This window comes from Anomalospiza imberbis, chromosome 22, assembly GCF_031753505.1.
Source record: "Anomalospiza imberbis isolate Cuckoo-Finch-1a 21T00152 chromosome 22, ASM3175350v1, whole genome shotgun sequence".
Classification (NCBI taxonomy): domain Eukaryota; kingdom Metazoa; phylum Chordata; class Aves; order Passeriformes; family Viduidae; genus Anomalospiza; species Anomalospiza imberbis.
Window position 1 is genome coordinate 7,106,982 of NC_089702.1, and position 26,940 is coordinate 7,133,921.

Below are 26,940 nucleotides of genomic sequence, written 5' to 3' on the forward strand. Positions count from 1 at the left end.
CCCTCACAAATCCCTTGGGATTCGAGGATTTCAGCCCAAAGGGAATTTTGGGGAAGTGGTGGTGATTCCATCCCTTTTCCCTGGAAATGGATGAGGTGCAGGGGGGCTTATGGGGGGATTTGGGGTCAGCCTCGAGTGAGTTCCCATTCCCAGCCCCATCCCAATCCCATCGCTGACCGTGGGATGGGGTCCAGGGGAGGGGACACCCCGGCGACCCCCCGGGGACCCCGGGTGCAGGGCCCGCAGGAGCCGCCAGAGGGCGGCAGTGGCACAGCCCGGGCTGGGGGGGGGGGGGGGGGCGCGAGCGAGACCCCAAAACCACCCGGGACACCCCAAAACCGGGGACATCCCCAGACCAGGGACATCCCTGTGCCCGGGGGCCACCGAGGAGCTCAGCGTGGCCCTGCAGGGGTGACCCGAGTCCCCACAAGGACCCAGCCCTGGGGTCCAAGGGAAGGATCCCAGCTGGAATTCCCATCCCCTGGCACTGGGACAGGACAGGATGAAGGTCCTGGTGGCTCCAAAGTCTTGCCAGGAGACTCAAACCCATCCCCTCGCCCTGACCCCTTCTCTCCCCACAGCCCCCACAAAGTCCCAGCCACCCCACCCCATTCTCTGCCTGCACCAGCCTTTCCCAGCCCCATTTTTCATGGAATTGCCCATTTTGCCCTTTGCAGCATTCCTCACTCCCTAGCACTGGGCAGCCTGAGGAATCTTCAGGAATTGGGGAGCTTCTGCTGTATTTTTGGGGGTGTTTAGGGTCATGGAGGACCCCCATGGCTTTCACTGGGACCCTCTTGTGGGGGGGGGGTCTTGGCACCTCCCGAGGGTCCAGGAGTGGCTCCAATCCCACTTTTCCTGCCCGTGGAAGGATTCAAAGGCACCCGAAGGAAAAGCACAGATTTTTTGCATTTTCCCAATCTGCTCTCAAGATGTGGCGAGGGCGGAAGCGGCGCCTCAAAGGCTCCGGATGAGCCTCGTGGGGCTGGGGACCCTCCAGGTGGCTTTGGGGGAGGGAGGTGCTGGGGACACTGTCCTCGTGTGCAGGGACACAAATCCCGGCTGGGTGTCCCCAGCGTGGCTCTGGGGGTGTCCCTCAGCTCCGGGGTGGGGCAGGGCTGCAGCACAGGGGTCCTGGGGCTTCCAGAGGGTGATGCTGGCCTTGGGGACAGGCTGGGCTTGGGGACAGACCTAGAGGGACCTGCAGGTCGCTGTTCCCAGGGGAATCCTTCCCCTGGAAGTCTGTGCCATTCCCTGGGAGTGGGGGCTACGAGGGTGAGGTGCACAGGCACGGACAGGAGCATGTCCCAAACCTTCCAGGACACGGCGATGTCACCACACGTGGTGTCCCTGCTCCCTGGACACGGCGCTGGCTCAGCCTGGGTTTGCCCTTTGTTCCCCAGCTGGGAAAAATCAGAAAATCCCCTGAATTCCACCTCACTCACGGCATCCTGGGCATCTGGAAGAGTCCCTGAGGAAGAGCTTGGGGCTGGAGCCAGGAATCCCAAAGGAGTGTCCTGGCTCCCAGGGGCCGTGTCCAGCTGGGAGAGCACTGGACAAATGGATATGAGCCCAGTCCTGCTGCCATTCCCGAGGGAATCCTCATGCTCCAGCCAGGGCTTTGGGTGAGAAGCAGCCAAATTAAAGATCCCCAACGGAGCAGTTTTGGTGTTGGGATGAACTCACCGGAGCTGGGGGAGCTGGGACAGAGCCAGGGGCTGGGAGAGGGGGGAGAACATCACACAGAGAACTGGGAATGGTTATTTTTAGGACAATTCTCAGCTTGGAGAGCAACCAAGGGAATAAAACGGTTCAATATGGGCCCAGTGCTTAACGAGGAGGCTGAAAATCTCCAGGATGGGATAGCTGGGAAGAGCCTTTGGGATGGGGTTTGAGATTTGTGGAGGGCCCGAAGGGGCCAAGGCAAAGGGGTCATCGAGGGGTCCCAGCCTCTCCAGGGGTCCCTCTGCTCCTTCCCAGCCTGGAGCTGGGCTGGAACCACTTCCCATGGAAGAGTCACTGCTTCCCTTCCTCCTTAGCTGGGACTGGGAGAGAAGGATGTGGGGAATGGGCTGGAATAACGACCAGGGGGAAGCAGCGGCCCTGCTCCTCCTGCCTGTCCCTTGGGATGGCTCTGCCTCACTTTTAAGTGGCTTTTACCCCTTTTATAGGCTGATAAACCCCAAAATCCATCCCCTCCAGCCCTCAGGAAGCCCCAAATTCCACAAGACCCCATGGTCCCCCTGAAAACCCTAACCTCCTGCAACACTGGGACATTTCCCTTCTCCAGCCTGGAAAAACCCTTTTATTCCTGGTGCTGGAGGGGGTGAAGAGCTGGAGGATTCCCCTTCCCTGATGGAGAGGGTTCAACCCTTTGGAAAACCGGGAGAGGAGGAGCCCCGGGGCGCTCGTGGCTCCATCGCTTCCTCCTCCACCTTTTCACAAACCCCCAAAATTCAACTCCCCGTTCTGCAGCCGTGAAATCCTGGGAGCTTTGAGTCGCTTCATAAACCCCATAAAGCCCAACAATTGGAGAGAAACCCAACCCCACCCCAGCCTCCCCCCGCCCGCTCCGTGCAGATCAAACGCCTTTTAATCGGAATAGAATTTCCTGGGACGAAATGAGGAAAATCTGTCGCTCGCATCCGCCTGGCAGCCGCTCCCCTGCCCCGGGCTTGTCCTGGAGGAGCTTTTCCCTCCCCATCCCACTGCCCCTCATCCCCCCCCAGCCCGCGGAACATCCCGGGAGCCCCTCGGGGAGCCCGGAGCCCTCTCGAGCCAGGAATCTGCTGTGGAGTCCCTCTGGAAAGGCAGCGCAGGAAATGGGCCCCTGCAGCCCCGCTCAGGAGCACCGGGAACTCGTTCCAGCCGCCGAGGGAGAGTTTTCCTTTCATCTCTGGCCAGGAGTTGAGCCGGGCCTTTCGTCTCTCCCCAGACACGGCTTTGAAGGCTCCGGGGGTGTCCCAGATGTGCTGCTGTGGGGCTGGGAGGGGGTGGGGGCGGCACTGGGGTCGAGAAAGCTCTGGGAGAGCCAGGTCCTTCCCTCTGCCCCTGCCAGGCACGCCCACCCTGGATGGTCTGAGGGGCTGGGGACACCCAGGCCTCGGGGACATCCGTGGGCGGTGGCTCCGGGCGTGGTTTGCAGCTCCAGGGGCTTTTCCGAGCCCCCTTTGGGCTCCAGTTTGGCCCAGCAGAGAGGCAGGAACTGGAGTCAGCTCCGAGGGATCTCAGACCTGCTCCCACAAAAATAATTCAGCATTCTTTGGGATGCAGTTCCATCCATCCTTCTGTCCATCCATCCAACCCTCCATCCCTCCTTCCATCCATGGATCCCTCCCTCCATTCATCCATCCTTGGATCCATCCATGGATCCATCCATCCATGGATCCATCCCTCCATCCATGGATCCATGGATCCATCCATCCATCCATCCATCCATCCATCCATCCCTCCATCCATCCATCCATCCATCCATCCATCCATCCATCCATCCATCCCTCTCTATCCATCCATCCCTCTATCCATCCATCCCTCTCCATCCATCCATCCATCCATCCATCCATCCATCCATCCATCCATCCTCTCTGCAGCCCCATCCCGCTCACAGGCTCTGCTGCTCTTGGATAACATCCCATGGAAAACTGGGATTTACTGCGGGTTCTCCAGAGTGTCTCCCTCTTCCCTCGGAAGGGACCCAGCTCTGGTTACCCCAAATTAAAAAAAAAAAACAAACAGATTTTGTTCCCATTTTTTCTCCCTCCCTGTTCCCAACCCCAAATTCCAGTCTGGTTTGCTGTGAGCAGGAGCACGAGGGATGAGTTTATGTGGGAGCAACATCCAGGATCCATGGGAAGATCTTCTAGGAAGGGACCCCTGGGGCAAATTCACCCCCTGCCCTCCCAACACCTCCTTTCCTGGATTTTCCAGAGGGATTTTCCCTCCTGGATGGAACACAACCCCCCACAAATGTTTGTCTGGTTGCTAAGGGCACTCCTGGACTCCTCTTTCCCACAAATTCTTGAGCGGGTGCTGATTCCCAGAAATTCCTGAGCTGATGTTCTATCAGAGGATCCCGTGGCTTAGCGTGGGGCAGGCTGAGGTCAGGATGGATTTTTGGGGATTTTTTCTGGATCTGCAGACAAACTCCATAGATTTTCCCAAATCCAGTTCCTTTTAAAGCGAACAACCAGGTTCAGTGCACCTGGGGAGGAAAAAATACCTGATTTTCTGGCTTTGTTGGGATTTTTATTGGGATTTCAGAATCCTGTGCAGGAGAGAGTGGGAAGACAAAGAGCATGGATGCTCTCAGAGGGAAAATGTGGGAAAAGGTGAAGGATGAGGAGACAGCTCTGGATGCCTGGAATTGGAGTCAGAGATGCCCAGGAGTTGGATGCTGGAAGATCTGAGCCTGGCTTTGGTTGCTCCCAGGGGTTTTGATTCGCTCCCAAGGTGCAGGACAGCAGCTCCCGCTCCCTCCTCCCCGTCCCTTGCTCCCATTTCCCGGGAATCCACATTTGTCACCTCCTGTCCCCATCCCTCCCCTGCCCAGCACCTGGGGACCCCTCCCGGGGTGGCAGAGCAGGAGGAGAGACCTGGAGGAAATGGGAAAAGCTCGTGGGGACCTTTCCTTCCCAGCAGGATCCTGAGGGATCAGCGGCAGATCCGGGCGGGATCTAGGATCAGTGCCAACCCAAGGGCACCTGTGTCCCCTGTGTCCCTGTGTCTGTTCCCTCTGTGACTGTCCCCGTTTCCCCCCTCAGGCTCTAAGTATTCCTCCTGGGCTGGCTGGCTGCCTCCATGACTGTCCCTGTCCCTATGTCCCCCCTATCAGTGTCCCCATGTCCCTGTCTCCCACAGGCCCTGAGTGTCCCCCATGTCCCCCTGCTGTCCCTGTCCCCATGTCCCTCTGACTGTCCCCATGTCCCCCGCTGTCCCTGTCCCCATGTCCCCCTGACTGTCCCCATGTCCCCCTGCTGTCCCAAGGGTAGCTCTCAGGGCCGGGAAGGGCTCAGAGGGGCCGAGCCGGGGCTGATCCCAACATTCCCAACATTCCCAGCTCCATGCTGGGAGAACTCGGGACAGCTCCTGGCAAGCGAGAGCCCGATGCCGGTGCTTCACTGCTTTGATGGCCAGATGGGAGCAGATGGGGAGAAAAGGGGGGAAGAAACTTTCACGTGTCGGAATTAAGTGGAACAGGATGGGCCCAGCCCGGGCAAGGGGGGGCGGCACCCTCGGGGGTCCCTCCCTCGCCTCATCCCGACCCCATCCCGCAGGAAAACACTGGGATCGCTCCCAGTCCCCCCAGGAACCCCCTGCACCCCCCGGGACCCCCTGACCCCCGCGTTCCGCCCCCGCCTCCGATTCTGACGGATCCCGGCGCGTTCCAGGAGCGTGATGTCACCGCGCCGGGGAAAAAGGATCGCGGGGCCATCCATCAGCCCGCGATCAAAGCGCCCCGCGGGTTCCCCTTCCCAGCCCGATCCCAGCGCCCCAAATTCCCCGCGGTTGCCGCGGCAACCACACGTGGCGTGGATGCTCGGCGTTTTTGGCCGCCCCGCAGCTGTTTCCACTCGAGGCCGCCGTAACTGGAAAAACCTGCGGGTCTCAAGGCGCTTCCCGGCCTCCAGGGGCAGCGGCTATTCCCGGCTCCCTTTCATCTTCCCCATTTATCAGTGTTATCCTCTTTTTTTTTTTTTTTTTTTCCCTTCATGCGGGATGAAACAGGGAATATTTTTGTCCTCCGGAACAAAGAAAAGGAGCTTGGAAAGAAAATCCCAAAACAAAGCAAAACAAAACCTTCTGAGAGCACCAAACGCTTCCCCAGCACTGCCAAGGCCACCCTAACCATGTCCCCACGTGCCACCTCCACTTTTAAATCCCCCAGGAATGGGGACCCCCACCCCTGCCCTGGGCTGGAGGGTCCTGCTGAGGAGGAATTTTCCCAATATCCAACCTAAAACTTCGGTGGCACCACTCGAGGCTGTTTCCTGCTGTGCTGCCCCTTGTCCCCTGTGAGGAGATTCCCCCCAAAACCCCCCAAAATCCTCCTGGGGGGTGATGGATGTGAGGGGGGTGAGGGGAAATCAGGAGGGGACATGTCCAGAGGGGCCAGGAATTGGTGGGAATCTGGAATCTCCCATCCGGTGACTTCTCCCTGAGTCAAGTGAGCTGGGCTTGGCTGAGTGTTGTTTTTTTTTTTTTTTTTCTTTTAAGGCTTAAAATTTTCCCCGATGTGTCAAAAGCAGCACCAGAAAAACCCCCAGCAAGCTGGAGGAGTTATTGAAACCACTTTGGTGCCTCGTGACCTTTCCATGAGAAGTTTGGTTGAATATCCTCCCAGAAAAACACTCACTGAAAGAACAAATTGAAATGTTTGAGGGAAAAGCCACAAACCCTCCAAATGTGGGGACAAAAGCCCCTTGGGGTGTGGGGCTGCTCCTTCCTGCACTTCAAAGCTCATTGTGTTCCTCCCTTGGCTCCGGGATCCCAGCCCCATCCCAAACCTCCCTTCCCCCGGCCAGAACCCTTCTCCTGGCGAAATTCAATTCAATTTTCTTTTCTTTTAAAAGGAAAACAATAAAAAACAAAACAAAAGTAAAAAAGACTTAATTAACGAATAAAGGCCAGGCACAGGCCGAGCCTCAGCTGGAGCTGGTGGCAGCTCCCCAGCCCTCGGCAGCGCTGCTGGAGCTCCGGATCCGGCCCCAGTCCCGGCCTCCTGGGGGTTTCCCAGAGAGCTCCTGCCCTTCCCCTTCCCCTTCTTCTTCCTCTTCCCCTTCCTCTTCCATTTCCTTTTCCTCTTCCTTTTCCCCTTCCTCCTCCACCCAGGAGCTGCTGGATTTACTCGACAGGAATTTGGTGGTGGGTGAAGGAGATGAGGGTGATGAGGGTGATGAAGATGATGAGGGATGCTGGGAATGGAGGCAGGGGAGGGAGGCATGGAAGGATGGATGGATGGATGGATGGACAGATGGATGGACGGATGGATGGACGGATAGATGGACAGATGGGTGGATGGCCTGGCAGATGGACAAATGGACACAAACCCAAGCTCATTTTGACCGAAGCCTTTCCTCAAGAGCCCTACGGATGCCGATCTCCCTTTGGTTGCTTCTTCCTTTGGATTTTGGGAGTTCCTGAACCGCTCATTGCAACCCCTGTGGCTCCACATCCTCACCTGGCTCCCTCACAGGTGAAAGTCTCCTCCTCCACCCCAAACAAGGAGATATTTCTTTTTGGGGTCAACTGGGTTGAAAAATAATTTAAAAAAAAACCCCAAAGCCACCGCTGAGCTCCATGGCTGGGGCTCCCTTGGCACCGAGAACGTCCCTGACATCCGGGCGGCAGCCGGAGCATCTGTGCCGGAGGGCTCGGGGTGGTGGTGGGGAGGGAGAGAGGAAATCTGGAACCCATAAGCTCCAGAGCCGCTGGCGTTCCCCTGCATTGGTCTGCGCCTGGTCCGCCCCCGCCCCGCTCGCCCTATCAGCAGGAGCCGTTCCCGAAGTCATCCCAGCGCCCTCCTCTCCTGGCCCAAAGGAAAAGCCAAGGAGCTCCTTGGAGGGCTCAGCAGGGCTTGGGGTGCCCGGGGAGCCCCGAGGCCGAATGCTCCGGGCCTCGCTTCGGGAGCCACCGCCGGCTCCTCCGCAGCCCAGGGAGCCAAGGAGATGAAGGAGGAAAACCTTTCCCCGGAGTCCCCCGAGGGCAGCGCGGCCACCAGCGAGGACGAGGCCGAGCGGCTGCCCAGGAAAAGCGGCCGCAAGCGCGGGCAGGGCCCCGGTGGAGCCCCCTCACCGCAGGGCAAGCGCAGCCGGCGCAGCCCGGCCCCGCAGCCCCCCGAGGACGCCCACGCCCAGCGCGTCATCGCCAACGTGCGGGAGCGCCAGCGCACCCAGTCCCTCAACGACGCCTTCGCAGAGCTGCGCAAGATCATCCCCACGCTGCCCTCGGACAAGCTCAGCAAGATCCAGACGCTCAAGTTGGCCGCTCGCTACATCGACTTCTTGTGCCAGGTGCTGCAGAGCGACGAGCTGGACCACAAGGTCGCCACCAGCTGCAACTTCCTGGCCCACGAGAGGCTCAGCTACGCCTTCTCCGTGTGGAGGATGGAGGGCGCCTGGTCCATGTCGGCGTCCCACTGAGCCGGGTACGTGTGGCCGTGTCACCGCCGTGTCCCCGCCGTGTCCCCGTGGCCTCCGGGCGTGTCCCAGCTCGATCCCGCCACGGTCGCGGCCGCCCCTCCTGGCGCTCCGGGGATGAGGGATTTGTCCCACTGGATTTGTCCCCCAGAGCGGGAGGAGGTGGCGGTTCCCGAGCTGCTCTGGAGCGGCTGATCCCACTCAGCAGGGGTGGGAAAGGTTTAAAAGGGGGTTTTAAAAATCTGGTTTATTCCTAAACCCGGTCCTGGCCTTGCTGGGGCTGCTGAGGTGTCAAACCCGCCCTGCCCTGTGGTGGCCTCGTGTCCTCCAGCTCGCCTGGCTTCCCCCTGCTCCTCTCCCAGAGCTCTGCAGACGGGACGGGATCTGTGATCCCGTCGGATCCGCAGGAATCCGGCACTGCGTGGGGAATTCTGATGGACTCAGCTCCGTCCTGAGCGTCCCTCAGGATGCTGGGAGGGGAATAATCCAAAATTCAGAGTTTTAGGGCTGGGAGGAATTGGGAACAGGAGGAGTGGGGTCGACGAGGTGCCGGCACTTCCCGCAGAGCAGGAGCAGAAAGTTCCGGAGGACGTTCCCAAGCCAGGAGCTCCTGGGACACCTCATGGGACCCCAACCCCTGAGAGGCCCCGCTGTCCCCAGACAGGACCAGGGCTCCTCCTGCCTCTCCTCGGGCACTAAACACCCCCAAATTCGAGGCCGTGGAGGTGCCAGCGCTGGCTCAGGGTGCCGAGCATCTCCCAGAGCATTTCCTTCCAGGATGGGCCACCTTGAAACTCCCTTTCCCAGCCAGATCCCTCCCATGCTAAATTCATGTATAAATATCAATTTATGGGGGCGGACCCTGTTGTTTCAGACATTAAATCCTGTCCTTGCCTGGTCACCTCCCCTCGGGGCCGGCCAGTGGAGGAGCGGGTGGCCCCTTGGGCTTTGGGAATGCCCAAAATCTGCCAGGACCAGTCGGGATGCTGAGCCCCCCGTTCTCCCCTGGACCCCTCACCCTCTTCTGGACACCCCCTTTTGGGTTTGGCACTTTGGGGTTGGATTCTCCAGGTTTGGGGCTGTTGTGGTGGTGCTTCCCAAAGGCAGGGAAGCTGCTTGGCACGGCTTCATCCCGAATTTTGCAAAGCCTGGCTAAAATCCCTTTGCCCTGAGGAGGTGGGGGAGGCTGACCCCCCTCCCAAGCACCCCCAGACCCATTTTTGCTCCCTCAGAGTGCGGAACCCGACACGGCTCCCGGGCCGGCACCGATTGCCAGAGCTGTTTATTTAAGCCGAGTTCTTGGCAGAACCGAGGGATAACCAGAGGGATTAAAGACCCTCCAGTCACTTTGGAGAGCTCCCGTGAGTGCGGCGGGTTCATCGTTCCCCTTGAAATCGATCCCGAGCGGCTCCGCGCCTCCATCCTCCAGCTGCGGAGGGAATCGCCCTCCCCGGGCCAAGCTGCGGCGTTTTGGGGTCCCGGCGAACAATTCCTGCCGGGCAGGGAGGGAGAGGGAGGGGAATTCTCCCGGCAAAGCCCCAAAACCAGGGAAGAGCCGCGGGGGAAGCAGTGCCTGGCTGGGGAGGCTTCGTCTCCCTCCCGGGGGGAACGAACGCGGCGCTCGCCACGGGGCTGGGATTTCCTAATGGAAAGCAGCCCCTGGCTGGTGGAACTCGGCCTATTAAATATCAAAGCGGGCTGGAAGAGCTGGATGTACCCTTGTTAACCAGGAGACATCAGCCGGGGAAAAAAGAGGGATGGAGCCCTCAGGCAACAGAAATCACGTTTGAAGTTCCCCCAGCTCAGCTTTTCTCGGCAGAGTCTTGAGCACATTAAAATGGTTTCTTTCCCTGCTGGAGGAGAAAATGAGGCTGGAAGCTGGAACTGCTGGGGGGAGAGGCTGAGGGCTGATGTTCCTTGCCCTTCATTTGTCTCCCTGGATTTATCGCCTCTCTCGCGTTGCCCTCACTTAATTCTCTCTCCTGAAAGACCTTGGATAAATCTTCCCTTTGGGGACTGTTGCTCTCGCCTGGAATCGGCTTTGTCTGGCGGCTGCTTCATTTGCTTTTATTTATAAACACTTCTCGCTGCTCCGGGGCACTGGGGGAGCTCGGGAACAGCTCCCATCCCTATTCCTTATTCCCTATTCCCTATTATTATTTCCCTGCCCAGGAAATCCATCTCGAGCTGCTTTAAAATCTCCCAGATCCCTCTGCAGCCCGGCAGGAGAGCAGGGATCCCTTCCCACCCCAAATCAGTCCCTCAAGAGTGGATCCAGCCCCTGGTTAAAGTGCTCAGGGTGGTCCAGGACCCCCAGTTTGGGGCTGGGTTCTCAGGAGAGGTGTGCAGCTGCTGAAATCCCGGGAAATCTCTTTCTGGGTGATTTGGTGCTCCTGGTATTTTCTCCTGGAACAGAGCAGGTTTGGAGGTCGGAGGGTTCCCCAAAATCTGCTCTTCCCGGAGTTGCTGTTTTCACTCGGGGTGGAAGGGGAGGTGTTGGAGGGGCAGGAAGAGCTGCCCTGCTGAGGGATGTGGGACATTCCCCGAAATCCCCCGAATTGTCACAGGCATGACCAGAGCTGCTGCATTCGTTTTTCCAGAAAAAATTTCCACATTTTCATTAAAAATAAAAGAAAAGCCACCCAGGGGGACTGAGCTGCTCTCCATGGCAGCGTCCCCGCACTGCTGAGGATTAGTTAAAATTAATCCAGACATAAAATCGCGGATCCAGCCCTGGGGAATGAGGAAATATCTCCGGGTTTATGGCCCCTGCAAGGAGCCGGAGCTCGCTGGAGCTGCCTCGGCCCCGGGAATGCCGCTGGAACGAGCTCGTTTTTCATCCCGGCTGTCAGGGAAGGCTCGCGGCAGCTGAGGGGGAAGAGGAGCTGCGGGACCGCCCGTGCCCGGCATCAGTTCCCGTTCCTGGGGTGGACAAAGGCGGGGATGCCGGAGGGAGGGTGAGGAGGGAGCTCCATGAGCTTCTCCATCCCAAATCCTGCAGGGCTGGGCTCCTCCAGAGGCTCCCGCGGCCCTCGGCCAGCCCTGGAATCCCCCCGTGAGGGTTTTTTGGTGTTAAACCTTATCCAATCCTCCGGAGGATCCCAAAATCCCATCGGGAGCGGTTCTTTTTTTTGGGGGATCAGGCCTCAGTGGGCTGATCTGTTTTTCCATGGTCTGGGTTGAGATGGTCCCGCTTGGCCGCGAGTCTGGAATTTTGGCTGCCCGTTGCCCTCTAGCCCCTGGATGTGCCCATGATCCATCCCAAGGGCTCAGCCACGGGACACATCGGCCTTTGGGGGATTTTCCCCTCTGTCCCCTACCCCCGGCATGACCTCAGCCCTTCCCGGGGGTGAATTCCTGGAGGATTTGATTTATCCCTCCCCAGGCTCCTCTCCAGAGAGGGGAAGCTCTCAGTGAGGAGGAAACAAAGCGGGAGGGGATGGAATAAAGCTGGAATAAGCCAGGGCTGGGATCCCACAGTGATCGATCCCCGGAGCCGATTCCCTGCTCCATCCTCCAGCCCGGCTCCTGTGCCACCGGCCCCGGCTCCGGGAGGGCTCCCGAGGGGCTCCCCGAGACCCGATCTGCGGGAAAAGCTGGGATTTTGGTGGTTTTATTTCCCGTCCTCAGGTGTGGGGACGTTTCCCGGCACATCCCTCGCGGCTCCGGGCAAATCCGGGAATGCCAAGCTCCAGAGGCAGCTCTGCCCCCGCTGGCTCCAGGGCATGGATTTGTAGGATTTCGGGGAGCCGAGCCCAAATTGACCCGCTGGCTCCAGGGCATGGATTTGTAAGATTTCGGGGAGCCGAGCCCAAATTGACCCGCTGGCTCCAGGGCATGGATTTGTAGGATTTCGGGGAGCCGAGCCCAAATTGACCCCCTGGCTCCAGGGCATGGATTTGTAGGATTTCGGGGAGCCAAGCCCAAATTGACCCGCTGTCTCCAGGGCATGGATTTGTAGGATTTTGGGGAGCCGAGCCCAACCTGACCCCACTGTCTCCCCCCAGGTCTCTGCCTCGATGGAAGCAGCTCCAGCACCCAAAACCCCACAGAAACCTCCCCGGAGAGAGGAGGGAACGACCCCCAAACCCCCCGAGAGCCCCGGGGACCCCAAATACTGTAGGAATGTGCCCGAGGGAGCCGCAGCAGGAGCTGGTTTGAGTTGGATCGGGTGCTGCTGGAGGAACTCGGGGCTGTAATTTACCGTGGGCTCGCAGGTAAGGAACGATCCCAATTTCCTCCTCCGGGACTGCCGGAAAGCCGAGCCCTTCCCGGAGCTGCCTCCAGCCGGGACCGGACAGGAAAATTCCTCCAGGACGAGGGGAAAGGAAAGGGCTGGAGCCCCTCAAGGAGCCCTCCATGGACCTCGGGGGTCCCCCCGCTTTTATCCCGCTCCGAAGGCTCCACGTTCCCATGGATGAGGATTCGGGGGGATTTGGGGGCTGCTGACCCCCCCAAGGCAGCCCCAGCCACTCCTGCCCCGCGGATGGCGCCTCAGGACGCCCTGGAGGAAGCTCCCAATCCCTTGGGATTTATCGGGAATCGACGGAGCCGCGGGAATGGGGGATTTTGGGGCCGCGCCGGGAACTCTGAGCGGGTCTGGGCTCTTTTGGGGGCGCGGAAAGGGACCGTGGAGGTGTTGGGGTGACCAAAACGACCCCAATAAAGCCCAGGGGGAATTTTCCAGGGTTCAATCCTTGTTTTTCCAATGGACATAGTGCTGCCGGGTCCCTGCTGCACCTCCCTCGGCTGGGCTGCTTTTATTGAAATCAGGCAAAAAAAACAAAAAAAAAAAAAAAAAAAAAAAAAAAAACAGGTTTTTTTTGCCTGTTATGGCAGAAAAAGAAGGGGGGAAATCCCTTCCAGGGAGGCTGCAACAGGCCTGAGCCCCCAAATATTTCATGGGAGAGGAATTCCTGTTGTGATCAGATTTGGGGTGCACCAGAGAATCCACGGAGGAGCCACAGGAAGGCCCAGAGTGACTTTTTCTACCCAATTCTCAATTTTTACGTGCAGTGGGAGTGGATTCCCTACTCCAGGGACTCGACTGCAGCCTTCAAAAAAATCTGGAGGTGCTTAAAAAAAAAAAAATCAAAGTTCTGTTAAAAACGGGGCTGTGGTGGCTTCGTTTGGCACCTCACGGGAAGGATTTTACAGCTGAGAAACAAAACTGGCATCAGAAGTTAAAATCTTCTTTCAAAAAATAAGAAATTGTGCTTGAAAAATAAAGGGCAAAAGCCTATCTGTGGAGTGAAACTCCAGTTTCCAAACAAATCTTTTTTCAAAAAGGTGAAATATATTTTTAAAAAAATATTTTCAAGTACTTTGGTGCATCTTGTTTGTTTTTTTTTTTTTTAAATCCCTGCATTTTACATGAGCAAAAATAAACCTTTTAAATGAGCCAAAAGCCCTTAAAATGAGGAAAATATCATCCTAATGACCCTTCTGACCCATTTTTGGGGGGGAGAAAGCCCTCAAAAATCCATGCATGGTGGATTTCTCCTGGTAAAGTCCAGCAGGATGGAGCTTGGGAGGTCCCTCCATCCCCCCCAGGGACCCCCACCCTGGGCCACACAAAGGGGTTTGATTCCTTTTTTTCTTTTTAAATTTGTTTTTGTTTTGTGGGGGTTTTTTTGTTTGTTTTTTTGTTTTTTTTTTTAATACAAAATCTCCTCCCGCGGCCGGAGCTGTCCCCACCCCCAGCTCAGCCAGGGCTGTGTCCCCTCTGTCCCCAGAGCCCCGGGACAGAGCCTGGTCCTGGTGGGAAAACCCTCGGGGTGCAGGGAAGGCTTTTGGGGAAATGGGAAAAGGGAAATTGGGGTGGAACCCTCGGGTTGGAGGCTCTGGATGTGCCCCTGTCACCCCAGGACAGGGACAGGGACGGGGACAGGACCGGGATGGGGTTTGGGGATCCCCAGTGGGAACTGGGGAGCCTCGGCTGGGGAGGGGCTCAGGGGCTGGACCCGCACCCACCCAGGGCCTCGGGGTGCTGGAAGGGGCTCGAGGCACCTCGGGAAGAGGCGGAAGGTTCCCAAAATTGCCCCAGGAAGAGGAGTCGGGTTCACATTAGCGCTGGCAGGGTCCATAGTGCAAATCAGCGAGGGCAGGAGGGACCCCCGGGCACTGCCCGCGCCCCGGCCTCGCTCTGGCCTCGCCGGGGGTGCCCCAAACCTTCCTCAGGGGGCTCCAAATCTTCCTTGGGGGGCTCCAAACCTTCCTTGAGGTGCTCTAAACTTGGGGTGCTCCTTGGGGTGCCCCAAACCTTCCTTCAGAGGCTCCAAACCTTCCTCGGGGGGCTCCAAATCTTCCTTGGGGTGTTCCGAATCTTCCTTGAGGTGTTCCAAACCTTCCTTGGGATGCTCCAAACCTTCCTTGGGGGCCTCCAAACCTTCCTTGGGATGCCCCAAACCTTCCTTGGGGGGCTCCAAACCTTCCTTGGGATGCCCCAAACCTTCCTTGGGGGGCTCCAAACCTTCCTTGGGATGCCCCAAACCTTTCTTGGGGAGATAAGAACCTTCCCTGGGGTGCTGTAAACCTTCCCTGTGGTGCTCCAAACCTTCCTGGGGATGCTCCCAGGATGCTTCCAGGAGCCCTCCCAAGCTCCCGGCCCCGTCACTGCCGCTCTGTCCCCGTGCCCCAGCAGGGCGAGGGGAGCCAGGGAACCTCTGGAGAGGGTGCAGAGATCCGCTCCCACCGAGCAAACCCCGGGATGCTCCTCCCAGGCTCTGGGAGCCGTCCCCAGGGTGGTCTGAGCGTCCATCCCAACGTCCGTCCCTTCCCGCTGAGGAGGGTCCCGGGATCGGGGGGTCAGTGCCGCAGGGCTGGGGGGGTTTCACCCCACTCGAGGGGTCCCAAAATTGGGGGGGGAGGGGGGCTGCAGGCACAGTCCAGGCTCGGGGCTCTCTGTGGTCCCGTCCCGTTGGATGCGGGAATGTCCCTTCCAGGAGTCCAGGCCCACCCAGGGCCTCGGGAGCGAGGGGGACGAACGGGGATCGGGATCTTCAGGGGCTCCAGCCACGCCCAGGGACCGTCCCCAAGTGTCACTGGTTCATGGGCTCCTCCTGCTCCATCGGCTCCTCCTGTGCCCTGCGGGGAAACCGGACACGTGAGGGGCACATCCCGCTCCTGCGGGGACCCCAAAAAGGGAGGGCACAGGAGGGGACCTGGCTGGCAGAGCTGACACCCCCCACCCCCAGGCAGGAGGGTTTGGTTGGGTTTCCATTTGGGAAGAGCCCAGCATGGGGTTTGGTCTGGGTTTCACTCAGGAAGAGCCCAGCATGGAGTTCCCGGGAGGATTTGGTTGGGATTCTGGGATTCACTCAAGAAGAGCCCAGCACGGGGTTCCCGGGAGGGTTTGGTTGGGATTCACTCAAGAAGAGCCCACCATGAGGGTTCCCAGGAGGATTTGGTTGGGATTCACTCAAGAAGAGCCCACCATGAGGGTTCCCAGGAGGATTTGGTTGGGATTCACTCAAGAAGAGCCCACCATGAGGGTTCCCAGGAGGGTTTGGTTGGGTTTCACTCAAGAAGAGCCCACCATGGGGGTTCCCAGGAGGATTTGGTTGGGATTCACTCAAGAAGAGCCCACCATGGGGGTTCCCAGGAGGAATTGGTTGGGTTTCCATTTGGGAAGAGCCCAGCACGGGGTTCCCAGGAGCCCAGAGCCTCATGCAGGGTGGGGGACACTGCCCTGCCCTGCTGCCACCCCCCTGGCACAGGGGAATCCCGGGAATGTCACCTCTTCTCCACCATCACGGCCACCGAGAGGGACGCCAGGGCCGTGACCGTCTCCACCTCGTCGGCCTCGTGGTGCTGGGCCTCGAGGAAGGAGCAGCCCAGCTTGGAGGCGAAGCGCTGCACGGCCACCCAGTATTTACCTGCGGGAGGGGACAGCGCGGCTGGGGACACCGCCACAGGGGGTGGCCCGGGACAGGGTGGCCTGGGACAGGGATAGCCCAGGACAGTGATAGCCCAGGACAGGGACAGCCCAGGACAGGGACAGCCCAGGACAGGGATATTTCGGGACAGGGATAACCCAGGACAGGGCTATCTCAGGACAGGGATAACCCAGGTTAAGGATAACCCAGGACAGGGATAATCCAGGACAGGGATAGCCCAGGACCGGGATATCTCGGGACAGGGATAACCCAGGACAGGGCTATCTCGGGACAGGGATAACCCAGGACAGGGCTATCTCGGGACAGGGATAACCCAAGACAAGGATAACCCAGGACAGGGATAATCCAGGACAGGGATAACCCAGGACCGGGATATCTCGGGACAGGGATAGCCCAGGTTAGGGGTGGCCCAGGTTTGCACTCACTCTGGACCTGGATCACGGCCTCCAGCGAGCGCACGGCGTTGGCGTTGGGCTTCTGCCTCAGGCTGTCCTCGGGGAGCGGCTCCGGCTGGAGGGGACACAAGGGGACACGGGGGGAAGGTCATGGGGGGCGGTGGCACCAGGGGACACGGGGGGGGCATGGGGGGCAGTGCCCAGGCTGGATTGGTAGCACTGGAGGACACAGGGGGGGCATGGGGGTCATGGGGTTGGTGGCACCAGGGGACACAGGGAGGCATGGGGAGTGGTGGCATTGAGGGACATGGGGGGCTCATGGGGGGCTGTGCCTGGGCTGGATTGGTGGCACTGGAGGGCACGGGGGGTTCACAAGGGGCTGTGCCCACTCTGTGGCGGAGGCACCGGGGTACATGTGGCATTCAGCCGTGCCCAGGGCTGGTGGTGGCACCACCAGGGGACATGTGGCATTCAGCCGTGCCCAGGGGTGGTGGTGGCACCACCAGGGGACATGTGGCATTCAGCTGTGCCCAGGGCTGGTGGTGGCACCACCAGGGGACATGTGGCATTCAGCTGTGCCCAGGGGTGGTGGTGGCACCACCAGGGGACATGTGGCATTCAGCCGTGCCCAGGGGTGGTGGTGGCACCACCAGGGGACATGTGGCATTCAGCCGTGCCCAGGGGTGGTGGTGGCACCACCAGGGGACATGTGGCATTCAGCTGTGCCCAGGGGTGGTGGTGGCACCACCAGGGGACATGTGGCATTCAGCCGTGCCCAGGGGTGGTGGTGGCACCACCAGGGGACATGTGGCGTTCAGCTGTGCCCAGGGGTGGTGGTGGCACCACCAGGGGACATGTGGCATTCAGCCGTGCCCAGGGCTGGTGGTGGCACCACCAGGGGACATGTGGCATTCAGCTGTGCCCAGGGCTGGTGGTGGCACCACCAGGGGACATGTGGCATTCAGCTGTGCCCAGGGGTGGTGGTGGCACCACCAGGGGACATGTGGCATTCAGCCGTGCCCGGGCCGGGGCAGTGGCACAGGGGGAGTGCCAGTCTCACCTCGTGGCCCAGCAGGGCGGACACGCAGGCCTCGGACGCGTCACAAATGGCCGTGAGGTCGTGCCCCCCCTCCAGCGCCAGCACCACGGCCCCCCCCGCCAGGCTCATCAGCTGCTTGGTCATGTAGCCAAAACCTGGGGGACACCCCGGGAACGTCACCTCCCCCTGGCCAAAGCCAACCCCAAAATCTCCTGTGGCTCCCCCAGGAGTGGCCGCCCCTTCCTGGGGGTCCCAGCCTGGGTGGGAGGGGGACATCCCAAATCAAGAGGGGACAACCCACCCCGAGGGGGGACACCCCACCCCAAAGAGGGACACCCCACCCCAAGGGGAGACACGCCACCCCAAGAGGGGACACCCCACCCCAAAGGGGGACATCCCACCCCAAAGGGGGACACCCCACCCCAAAGAGGGGACATCCCATGCAGAGGGGGGACACCCCACCCTAGAGAGGGACATCCCACCCCAAAGAGGGACACTCCACCCCAAGAGGGGACACCCCCCCCCCCAAAGGGGGACATCCCACCCCAAAGGGGGACACCCCACCCCAAAGAGGGACACCCCACCCCAAGAGGGGACATCCCATGCAGAGGGGGGACACCCCACCCCAAAGAGGGACACCCCACCCCAAGGGGGGACCCGCCACCCCAAGCCACCTCCTTACACTTGGCAGAGACTTTGTAGCCCCCCAGGGGGGGCGGGTGGCCCTCGGCTGCGTCGAAGCCGGCCGACACCAGCACCACGTCGGGGCAGAACTCGTGGGCGATGGGCATCACCACGGTCCTGGGGGATGGGGGGGAGTGGGGTCAGCCCCATATGGGGGGAAAGGGGCTCGGGGAGTGGGAGAAGGGGATGAGGAACGGGGTCAGCCCCACACGGGAAAAGGGGGATGGGGAGTGGGGTCAGCCTTATATGGGGGAAAAAGGGGGATGGGGAAAAAGGGGGATGAAGATCGGGATCAACCCCACCCAGAGCGTGGCACACGGGCATGGGGGCAGTACCTGAAGGCAGCCAGGTACTCGGGGTCCCCCATGGGGGGGTCGAGCCCTCCAGCCCAGGCCACGTTGACATTGAAGCCCTCGCCGGGGCCAGCGCCCACCTGTGAGGGAGCAAGGACAGGGTGAGGCTCTGGGGGAGCCAGGTGGGGGTCCCAGCCCCCTGTTCTGTGCCATGGGAGGATGTTTGGGGGTCCCAGCCCCCTTTTCTGTGCCATGGGAAGCAGTTTGGGGGTCCCAGCCCCCTGTTCTGTGCCATGGGAAGCAGTTTGGGGGTCCCAGCCCCCTGTTCTGTGCCATGGGAGGATGTTTGGGGGTCCCAGCCCCCTGTTCTGTGCCATGGGAAGCAGTTTGGGGGTCCCAGCCCCCTGTTCTGTGCCATGGGAAGCAGTTTGGGGGTCCCAGCCCCCTTTTCTGTGCCATGGGAAGCAGTTTGGGGGTCCCAGCCCCCTGTCCTATGCCATGGGAAGGTGTTTGGGGGTCCCAGCCCCCTGTTCTGTGCCACAGAAAGGTCTTTGGGGGTCCCAACCCCCTGTCCTGTGCCATGGGAGGATGTTTGGGGGTCCCGGCCCCCCGTTCTGTGCCATGGGAAGCAGTTTGGGGGTCCCAGCCCCCTGTCCTATGCCATGGGAAGGTGTTTGGGGGTCCCAGCCCCCTCTCCTGTGCCTCGGGGCGCAGTTTGGGGGTCCTGGCCCCCCTGCCCAGTGCCACAGCGGGGTAGGGAGCAGCGGGCTTCTCCTGCCTTTCCATCAATCTCCATCCCTGTGCTGGGTGACCCAGGGGTGGGAAAGGAGCCCCCAGGGCACTGTCCCTGCTCAGCCCCGTGTCCTGCTGTGTCCTGCTGTCCCCTTTGTCCCCTCCCACCTCGTCGGCGGCGCCACTGCCCGGGAAGAAGTTGCCGTCGTCGTGGCGGTGCAGGGAGATGTAGAGAACCTCGGGGTCCCTGTAGAAAATCTGCTGGGTCCCGTTGCCGTGGTGAACGTCCTGCAGGGACATCCAGAGAGGATTTTGGCAGCTGCTGGGCGGCCCCAGAACCTCAGGGAGCCCAAACCAGGCGGGTCTGGGCCCCCCAGCCCAGGATCTGCTCCTGCTCCCCAGTCCTGAGCGCACTGGGGGGGTTCCAGCCGCGTTCCCACGAGGGGCTGGAGCAAGAACTGCCCCTGGGGACGTCCTGGGGACGGGGGGGGACTCACCCAGTCCACAATGAGGATCTTGCTGAGTTTCCCCTTCTGCTGCAGCTGCCTGGCAGCGATGGCCACCGAGTTAAAGAAGCAGAACCCCCTGGGAAGAGGGGTGGGAGTCACCTCCAGGCCCTTCCCGAGCTCGCCCTGGGCAGGGGTGGCTCCCAGGGGGGTTATTTGGGGGTGGTTTTGAGCCCTGGAGCTGCTTTTGGGGCTCCCCAGGTGCCTCGGGGAGGGAGGGGCCTTACATGGCCGTGGAAGGATCCGCGTGGTGTCCGGGCGGCCGCACCACGGCAAAGCCATTCTGGGAACAGAGCAGAGGCCAGGGGTCAGAGCTGCCACCCCCAGGGGGACACACAGCCCATGTCCCCAGTGCCACACAGCCCTGGGACCCCCAGCCATGGAGTGACACCACCCTAGGACCCCAAACCATGGGGTGACACCACTCAGGGACCCGCAGCTGTGGGGTGACACCACCCTGGGACCTCCAGGAATGGGGTGACACTACCCTGGGACCCAAAGCCATGGGATGACACAGCCGTGGGACCCCCAGGAATGGGGTGACACCACCCTGGGACCCCCAGGAATGGGGTGACACAGCCCTGGGACCCAAAGCCATGGGATGACACAGCCGTGGGACCCTCAGGAATGGGGTGACATCACCCTAGGACCCCGATCCATGGGGTGACACAGCTGTGGGACCCCCAGGAATGGTGTGACACAGCTGTGGGACCCCCAGCCATGGGGTGACATCACCCTAGGACCCCGATCCATGGGGTGACACAGCTGTGGGACCCCCAGGAATGGGGTGACACCACCCTGGGACCCCAATCCATGGGGTGACACAGCCCTGGGACCCCCACAGGCCACCCCCTACCTTCAGCTCCCTGGTGGCCACCTTGAAGGCCAGCTCGGTGACGCTGCCAGCGGCCCAGCGGGCAGCGTTGGACGAGTGCAGCTCGTTCCAGATGGTGTCACTGTCCACCTGGAAGGGGGACATCGGTCACACGGGGGGGACACAGCACCAGGGGACGGGAGCCACGGCCTCACCCAGCGGGGGTTGGTGTCCTGTGCCAGCTGAAGGTGACATTGGGCCACCCCCCATTCTCCTCCCTGCCCAGCCCCCTCCTTTACCTGATTTATCTTATTTTAGCGTTTAACCAAACATCTTGCTTTGATCAGCACCACGTCAGAGGCGGAAAACTCAAAAATCTCTTCTGCTGGGGGCCAGGTGGGAGCTCCCCGTGCCCAGGGGGGGCAGAGCAGGGAAAGGAGGCAGAGCAGGGAAAGCAGAGCTGGTGCCCAGCACGGGGGGCAAGGAGAGGAGCAGAACCAGAAGAGGCAGCAGGAAAGGCACCGAGGGAGCCCCTTCCTGAAAGAGAGACAGAGAGACAGGACAGGGACAGGGACAGGGACAGGGACAGGGACAGGGACAGGAGGAGAGGAGAAGGCAGTGAATGCAGAGAAACCAGGAGGGAAAGCTGGGAATGGAGAGGCCTTGGAAGGGCTGAGCTGCTGTCCCCATGTCACTGCTGCCCTCCCTCAGCAGGAATGGGGTGACGCCACTCAGGGACCCCCAGCCGTGGGGTGACACAGCCCTGGGACCCCCAGCCGTGGGGTGACACAGCCCTGGGACCCCCAGCCGTGGGGTGACACAGCCCTGGGACCCCTGGTCATGCCAGCCTCCTGCCAGCCCCTCGGGGGGCTCTGGATCGAGGATCCCTTTGCAGAGTGGGATGCTCTGACCTCCCCAAGGACCCTGAGCTGCTCTGATCCAACACCTCCATCAAACACCCCCACCCAGGCAGCCCAGAGGCTTCGGGAGCTGCCCCGAGACCCACGAGGGGCCAAAAAGGAACAGCCCCGGCCAAAGGGCAGAGCAGGGATGGAGCAGTGACCCCAAAACCCAGAGCAGGGATGGAGCAGTGACCCCAAAACTCAGAGCAAGGATGGAGCAGTGACCCCACATCACAAAATCCAGATCTGGGATGGAGCAGTGACCCCAAAATCTAGATCTGGGATGGAGCAGTGACCCCAAAACCCAGATCTGGGATGGAGCAGTGACCCCAAAACCCAGATCAGGGATGGAGCAGTGACCCCAAAACCCAGATCAGGGATGGAGCAGTGACCCCACACCACAAAACCCAGATCTGGGATGGAGCAGTGACCCCAAAACCCAGAGCAGGGATGGAGCAGTGACCCCACACCACAAAACCTGGATCTGGGATGGAGCAGTGACCCCAAAACCCGGAGCACGGATGGAGCAGTGACCCTAAAACCCAGATCTGGGATGGAGCAGTGACCCCAAAACCCAGAGCAGGGATGGAGCAGTGACCCCACACCACAAAACCTGGATCTGGGATGGAGCAGTGACCCCAAAACCCGGAGCACGGATGGAGCAGTGACCCTAAAACCCAGATCTGGGATGGAGCAGTGACCCCAAAACCCAGAGCACGGATGGAACACTCACCCCCACCCCTCCGCAGGGCAGCATCACGAACGTCCTCTGCGACAGGATCCCTGTGGAGAGAGGGGCCAGCGGGCACCTCAGGGCTGGGCAAGCAGCGCCGGGCTGGGGCCGGGCTGTGCCCAGCACCCAGGGGAGCTGCTGGGAGCCATCCCCCGGGCCAGGGGATGGGTGGCAGGGCGGGCACCCACCTGCCAGCTTGCCGTTGTCCAGTTTGAGGCGGTTGAGGGGGTTGGTGCCATAGAGCAGCACGTGGCGCTCGCTGTGGACGCACTGCAGCTCCTCCAGGGTGGCCTTGCGGCCCCGCAGGCACTGGGGGGACACGGCTGTGACCGGGGTGGGGGGGACACGCGGGGGATCCCCCCCGATCCTGATGTCCCCTTCCTGCAGCCACGGCTCGTGGCCGGGGGCAGGACCCGCGGGGTTGGCAACTTGAGCACCCCCAAGTTGCAGTCAGGGACTCAGAGCTGGGTTTTGTTAGGCTGGGCCTGGTAAAACTCGCAGGGTTGGGGGGGATCAGCCCCTCCCTGGGCCCAGCGTCCGGCAGAGCCCGGAGCAGGGAACGAACCAAGGAAACGGCGATAGACAGGGGGAGGAGCGGCGGGGTGGGATCGGGAGGGACAGAATGGGATCGGGAGGGACAAAATGGGATCGGGAGGAATGGGATGGGATGGGATGGAATCGGGAGTGGTGGAATGGGATCGGGAGGGAAGGAGGTGGGATCAGGAAGGGTGGGATGGGATCAGGAAGGGTGAAATGGGATGGGATCGGGAGGGGTGGAATGGGATCGGGAGGGATAGAGGTGGGATCAGGAGGGGTGGAATGGGATCGGGAGGGGTGAAATGGGATGGGATCAGGAGGGGTGGAATGGGATCGGGAAGGGTGAATTGGGATGGGATCGGGAGAGGTGGAATGGGATGGGATCAGGAGAGGTGGAATGGGATCGGGAGGGACAGAATGGGATCGGGAGGGATAGAGGTGGGATCAGGAGGGGTGGAATGGGATCGGGAGGGACAGAATGGGATCGGGAGGGATAGAGGTGGGATCAGGAGGGGTGGAATGGGATCGGGAGGGGTGAAATTGGATGGGATCGGGAGGGGTGGAATGGGAATCAGGAGGGGTTGAATGGGATGGAATGGGATGAGGAGGAATGGGATGGGATCAGGAGGGGTGGGATGGGATCAGGAGGGATGGGATGGGTTCAGGAGGGACGGAGGCGGGCCCAGCCCCTCCCCACTCACCTCGCAGCGGCTGCGCAGGCCCCGCTCCTGCAGCCGGGACCAGATGCTCTGGATCCTCCCGGCGTGCTCGGGGTGGTTGCTGTTGTCCCCGCAGGAGCATTGGTGCTTCAGCATCACCGAGTCGTAAACCAGCCCTGCCAGGCAAAGCCAGAGCTGCACCCTCAGCCCCTCTGCAGGGGCTCCGGACCCCAAATATTGACCAAAATCTCCCCCAAACCATGAAAGATTCTGTCCCCAAACCTGGGAGATTCTGCCCTCAAACCTGAGAGATTTTGTCCCCAAACCTGGGACATTCTGCCCCAAACCACGTGAGATTCTGTCCCCAAACCTGGGACATTCTGCCTCAAACCTGAGAGATTTTGCCCCCAAACCTGGGACATTCTGCCCCAAACCACGTGAGATTCTGTCCCCAAACCTGGGACATTCTGCCTCAAACCTGAGAGATTTTGCCCCCAAACCTGGGACATTCTGCCTCAAACCATGTGAGATTCTGTCCCCAAACCTGGGACATCCTGCCTCAAACCATGTGAGATTCTGTCCCCAAACCTGGGACATTCTGCCTCAAACCATGTGAGTGTCTGTCCTCAAACCTGGGAGATTCTGCCCCAAACTCCAGGAATGCAGCCAGCGGCCAGGTGGGCAAGCCTGCCTGGAAAAGCCCCCCGAGATAAGGAGAAGGGCTCCCCTCCCCCCCGGCTCTCTCCTGGCGCTCCTAAATCCAGGAATGACCAGGATCGATGTGGAGCCACCCCGGGACATCTCCAGGTCCCCTCCTGTCCCCGCCCAGCGGTGACAGCCCCGCAGGTGTGGCCATACCTGTGGTGAAGTGTGGCTTGGGCGGCTGCTCCTGCACGGGCAGGGCCAGCGCCTTGGTGTCCTGGGCAGGGAGGGACACGGTGGCCGTGGCCGGGGACGACTGGGCCCTGGACAGGGGCCGGTGGCCGGGGGGGAGCACGGGGGGGTCGGCCAAGGGCTGGCGCTTGAGGAGCTGCTGCTGCACCCGCTGGAAGGAATCCCACAGGAAAGCCTGGGGACACAGGACACCCTCAGGGGACAGGCCAGTGTCCCCAGCATAGGGGACAGGGGACAGCCCTGCTCGGCCTGGACAGGGCTGGACCCAGCGGCTGCTCCAGGCTCGGAGCTGGGACAGGACAGGAGAGAATGGGACAAGGCAGGACAGGACAGGACGGGACCAGCAGGAGAGGATGGGACAGGACAGGATGGGACAGGTTGAGACAAGGCAGGACAGGACAGGATGGGACAGGACGGGACCAGCAGGACAGGATGGGACAGGACAGGATGGGACAGGTTGAGACAAGGCAGGACAGGACAGGATGGGACAGGACGGGACCAGCAGGACAGGACAGGATGGGACAGGTTGAGACAAGGCAGGACAGGACAGGATGGGACAGGACGGGACCAGCAGGACAGGATGGGACAGGACAGGACAGGACAGGATGGGACAGGTTGAGACAAGGCAGGACAGGACAGGATGGGACAGGACGGGACCAGCAGGACAGGATGGGACAGGACAGGACAAGACAAGGCAGGACAGGCAGGACAAGGCAAAATGGCCTAGGATGGGACAGGACAGGCAGGACAGAACAAGTAGGACAAAGCAGGACAGGACAGGATGGGACAGGACAAGGCAGGACAGGACAGGATGGGACAGGACAAGTAGGACAAAGCAGGACAAGGCAGGACAGGACTGTCCCAGCATCTGCTGCTCCCTGCCGGTTCAGCCCCGCAGTGACAGCAGCGATGGGACACAGCCGGCAATCTGGGGACAAAGCCCCGGCAATCCGGGGACAAAGCCCCGGCGATTCGGGGACAAAGCCCCGACGATTCGGGGACAAAGCCCCGGCAATCCGGGGACAAAGCCCCGGCGATTCGGGGACAAAGCCCCGGCAATTCGGGGACAAAGCCCCGGCAATCTGGGGACAAAGCCCAGCAATTCGGGGACAAAGCCCCGGCAATCCGGGGACAAAGCCCCGACAATCCGGGGACAAAGCCCCGGCGATTCGGGGACAAAGCCCCGGCAATTCGGGGACAAAGCCCCGGCAATCTGGGGACAAAGCCCCGGCAATCTGGGGACAAAGCCCCGGCAATCTGGGGACAAAGCCCAGCAATTCGGGGACGGTGCCCAGCAACGCGAGCACAAAGTTCCAGCAATTCGGGGACAAAGCCCGGCAATTCGGGGACAACACCCCGTTGTGCCGACAGCAGCGGTGGCCGCAGCTCTGCCCCTGTCCCCAGGCAAGGCACAGCCCGGTGCCGTGTCCCCACCCCTCCCCAGGGCTCCCCTCCCTCCTGCACCTGCTGCAGCACCAGCTCCTCCTGGGGCTGCCCCATCTTCTGCGTCCTCTCGGGCTCCTTCGCGCTGCTGCCGGGCCGGGGGGGCTCCAGCCGTGCCCGGCTGGGGTCCCCAGCCTCGGCCGCGGCCTCCGGGAGGCTCCCCTCGGCCTCCATGTCCTCCGAGGACGGGATCTGCCGCAGCCGGGGCTTCTCGCTGGACTTGGCCATGCGCTGCGGCCGGGGGGGACAGTGAGCGATGGGGGGTGAAAAACAGGTTTCTAGAAAGTTCTTCAAGCCTAACAAAAGGCTCACGGAATATATATTTGTACGTAAACTTCTATTTGTGTATATATATATATATATATATATATATATATATATATGCATGCGTGTATATATATGTATATATGTATATATGTATACATAAAATTATACATATTTTATATATTTGTATATAAGGAGATAAAAACCACTGACTTAGAAATGTTATAGACGAAGACATTGTTGAGAGGAAAATGAAACTAAAAACAAGTATATTATACATTACATATTACATATTATGTATTACATATTATGTATTACATATTATATATAATTATTAATATATAATATGTAATAATATGTAATAGGTAATATGTAATATGTAATTATAATATATAATATATAATATATATTATATAATTTATAATATATAATTATAATATATAATATATAATATATGATATATGATATATAATATACAGTATATAATATGCAATATATAATGTATTATATAATATATATTATATATTAGGTATTATACACTATGTATTTTATTATACATTACATATATATTATATATTATATATTATATATTATATATTATATATATGGTATGATATACTATATATTATATATAATAAATTATATATGTGTAATATATAATACATAACATATAACATTAACATATAACATATAACATAAACATATAATATATAATATATAATATATAATATATAATATATAATATATAATATATAATATATAATATATAATATATAATATATAATATAATATATAACATATAATATATATTATGTATTATATACTATGTATTATATGTTATGTATTACATTATATATTTTGTAGTGCATATAGTATATATTTTATATTTCATATATATTCTATAAAATATGTTATATGTTCTCTATTCTCTGTTATCTATTATCTATTATCTATTCTCAGTTATCTATTCTCTATAAAAAACCAAACCCAAGTTTAAAGGCAGGAGCTAGTC

General features: G+C 59.3%; 3 protein-coding genes across 8 annotated transcripts in view; 2 read left to right on the forward strand and 1 right to left on the reverse strand.

The window, feature by feature from the left end:
• The window catches only part of PDE1B (phosphodiesterase 1B), a 214,943-nt gene that overhangs the window by 100,647 nt on the left and 87,356 nt on the right, over positions 1-26,940 (forward strand). The gene's annotated exons all lie outside the window — the stretch shown is intronic.
• LOC137486901 (twist-related protein 2-like) lies at positions 6,869-13,377 on the forward strand. Of its 2 annotated transcripts, none has more exons than XM_068212478.1 (2): positions 6,869-8,143; positions 12,082-12,126. In XM_068212478.1, exon 1 carries the CDS (start codon positions 7,665-7,667, stop codon positions 8,136-8,138), a length of 474 nt encoding a protein of 157 aa, XP_068068579.1. In that variant the 5' UTR covers positions 6,869-7,664; the 3' UTR covers positions 8,139-8,143; positions 12,082-12,126. The 2 variants fall into 2 exon arrangements, with proteins under 2 accessions (XP_068068579.1, XP_068068578.1); XM_068212477.1 differs by lacking the exon at positions 12,082-12,126 and adding an exon at positions 12,143-13,377 and having other exon boundaries at positions 6,876-8,143.
• The window catches only part of HDAC7 (histone deacetylase 7), a 68,297-nt gene continuing 56,101 nt past the window's right edge, over positions 14,745-26,940 (reverse strand). For 4 of the 5 annotated variants that reach the window (XM_068212714.1, XM_068212715.1, XM_068212717.1 and 1 more), the window contains exons 11-25: positions 25,686-25,895; positions 24,186-24,396; positions 23,370-23,503; positions 22,320-22,440; positions 22,132-22,181; positions 20,539-20,646; positions 19,910-19,965; positions 19,674-19,761; positions 19,345-19,464; positions 18,487-18,584; positions 18,150-18,268; positions 17,489-17,622; positions 16,459-16,543; positions 15,874-16,012; positions 14,745-15,221 (exon numbers count right to left, since the gene is read on the reverse strand). In XM_068212714.1, the coding sequence (XP_068068815.1) occupies positions 15,176-15,221; positions 15,874-16,012; positions 16,459-16,543; positions 17,489-17,622; positions 18,150-18,268; positions 18,487-18,584; positions 19,345-19,464; positions 19,674-19,761; positions 19,910-19,965; positions 20,539-20,646; positions 22,132-22,181; positions 22,320-22,440; positions 23,370-23,503; positions 24,186-24,396; positions 25,686-25,895 (1,719 nt within the window). In that variant the 3' untranslated portion in view covers positions 14,745-15,175. The remainder of the gene's footprint in view (positions 15,222-15,873; positions 16,013-16,458; positions 16,544-17,488; positions 17,623-18,149; positions 18,269-18,486; positions 18,585-19,344; positions 19,465-19,673; positions 19,762-19,909; positions 19,966-20,538; positions 20,647-22,131; positions 22,182-22,319; positions 22,441-23,369; positions 23,504-24,185; positions 24,397-25,685; positions 25,896-26,940) is intronic. The other variant, XM_068212716.1, reaches the window with a different exon arrangement.

What these genes read in the sequence shown, in the direction of transcription:
- LOC137486901 (XM_068212478.1), top strand. Translation starts at nt 7,665, where the DNA reads ATGAAGGAGGAAAACCTTTCCCCGGAGTCCCCCGAGGGCAGCGCGGCC.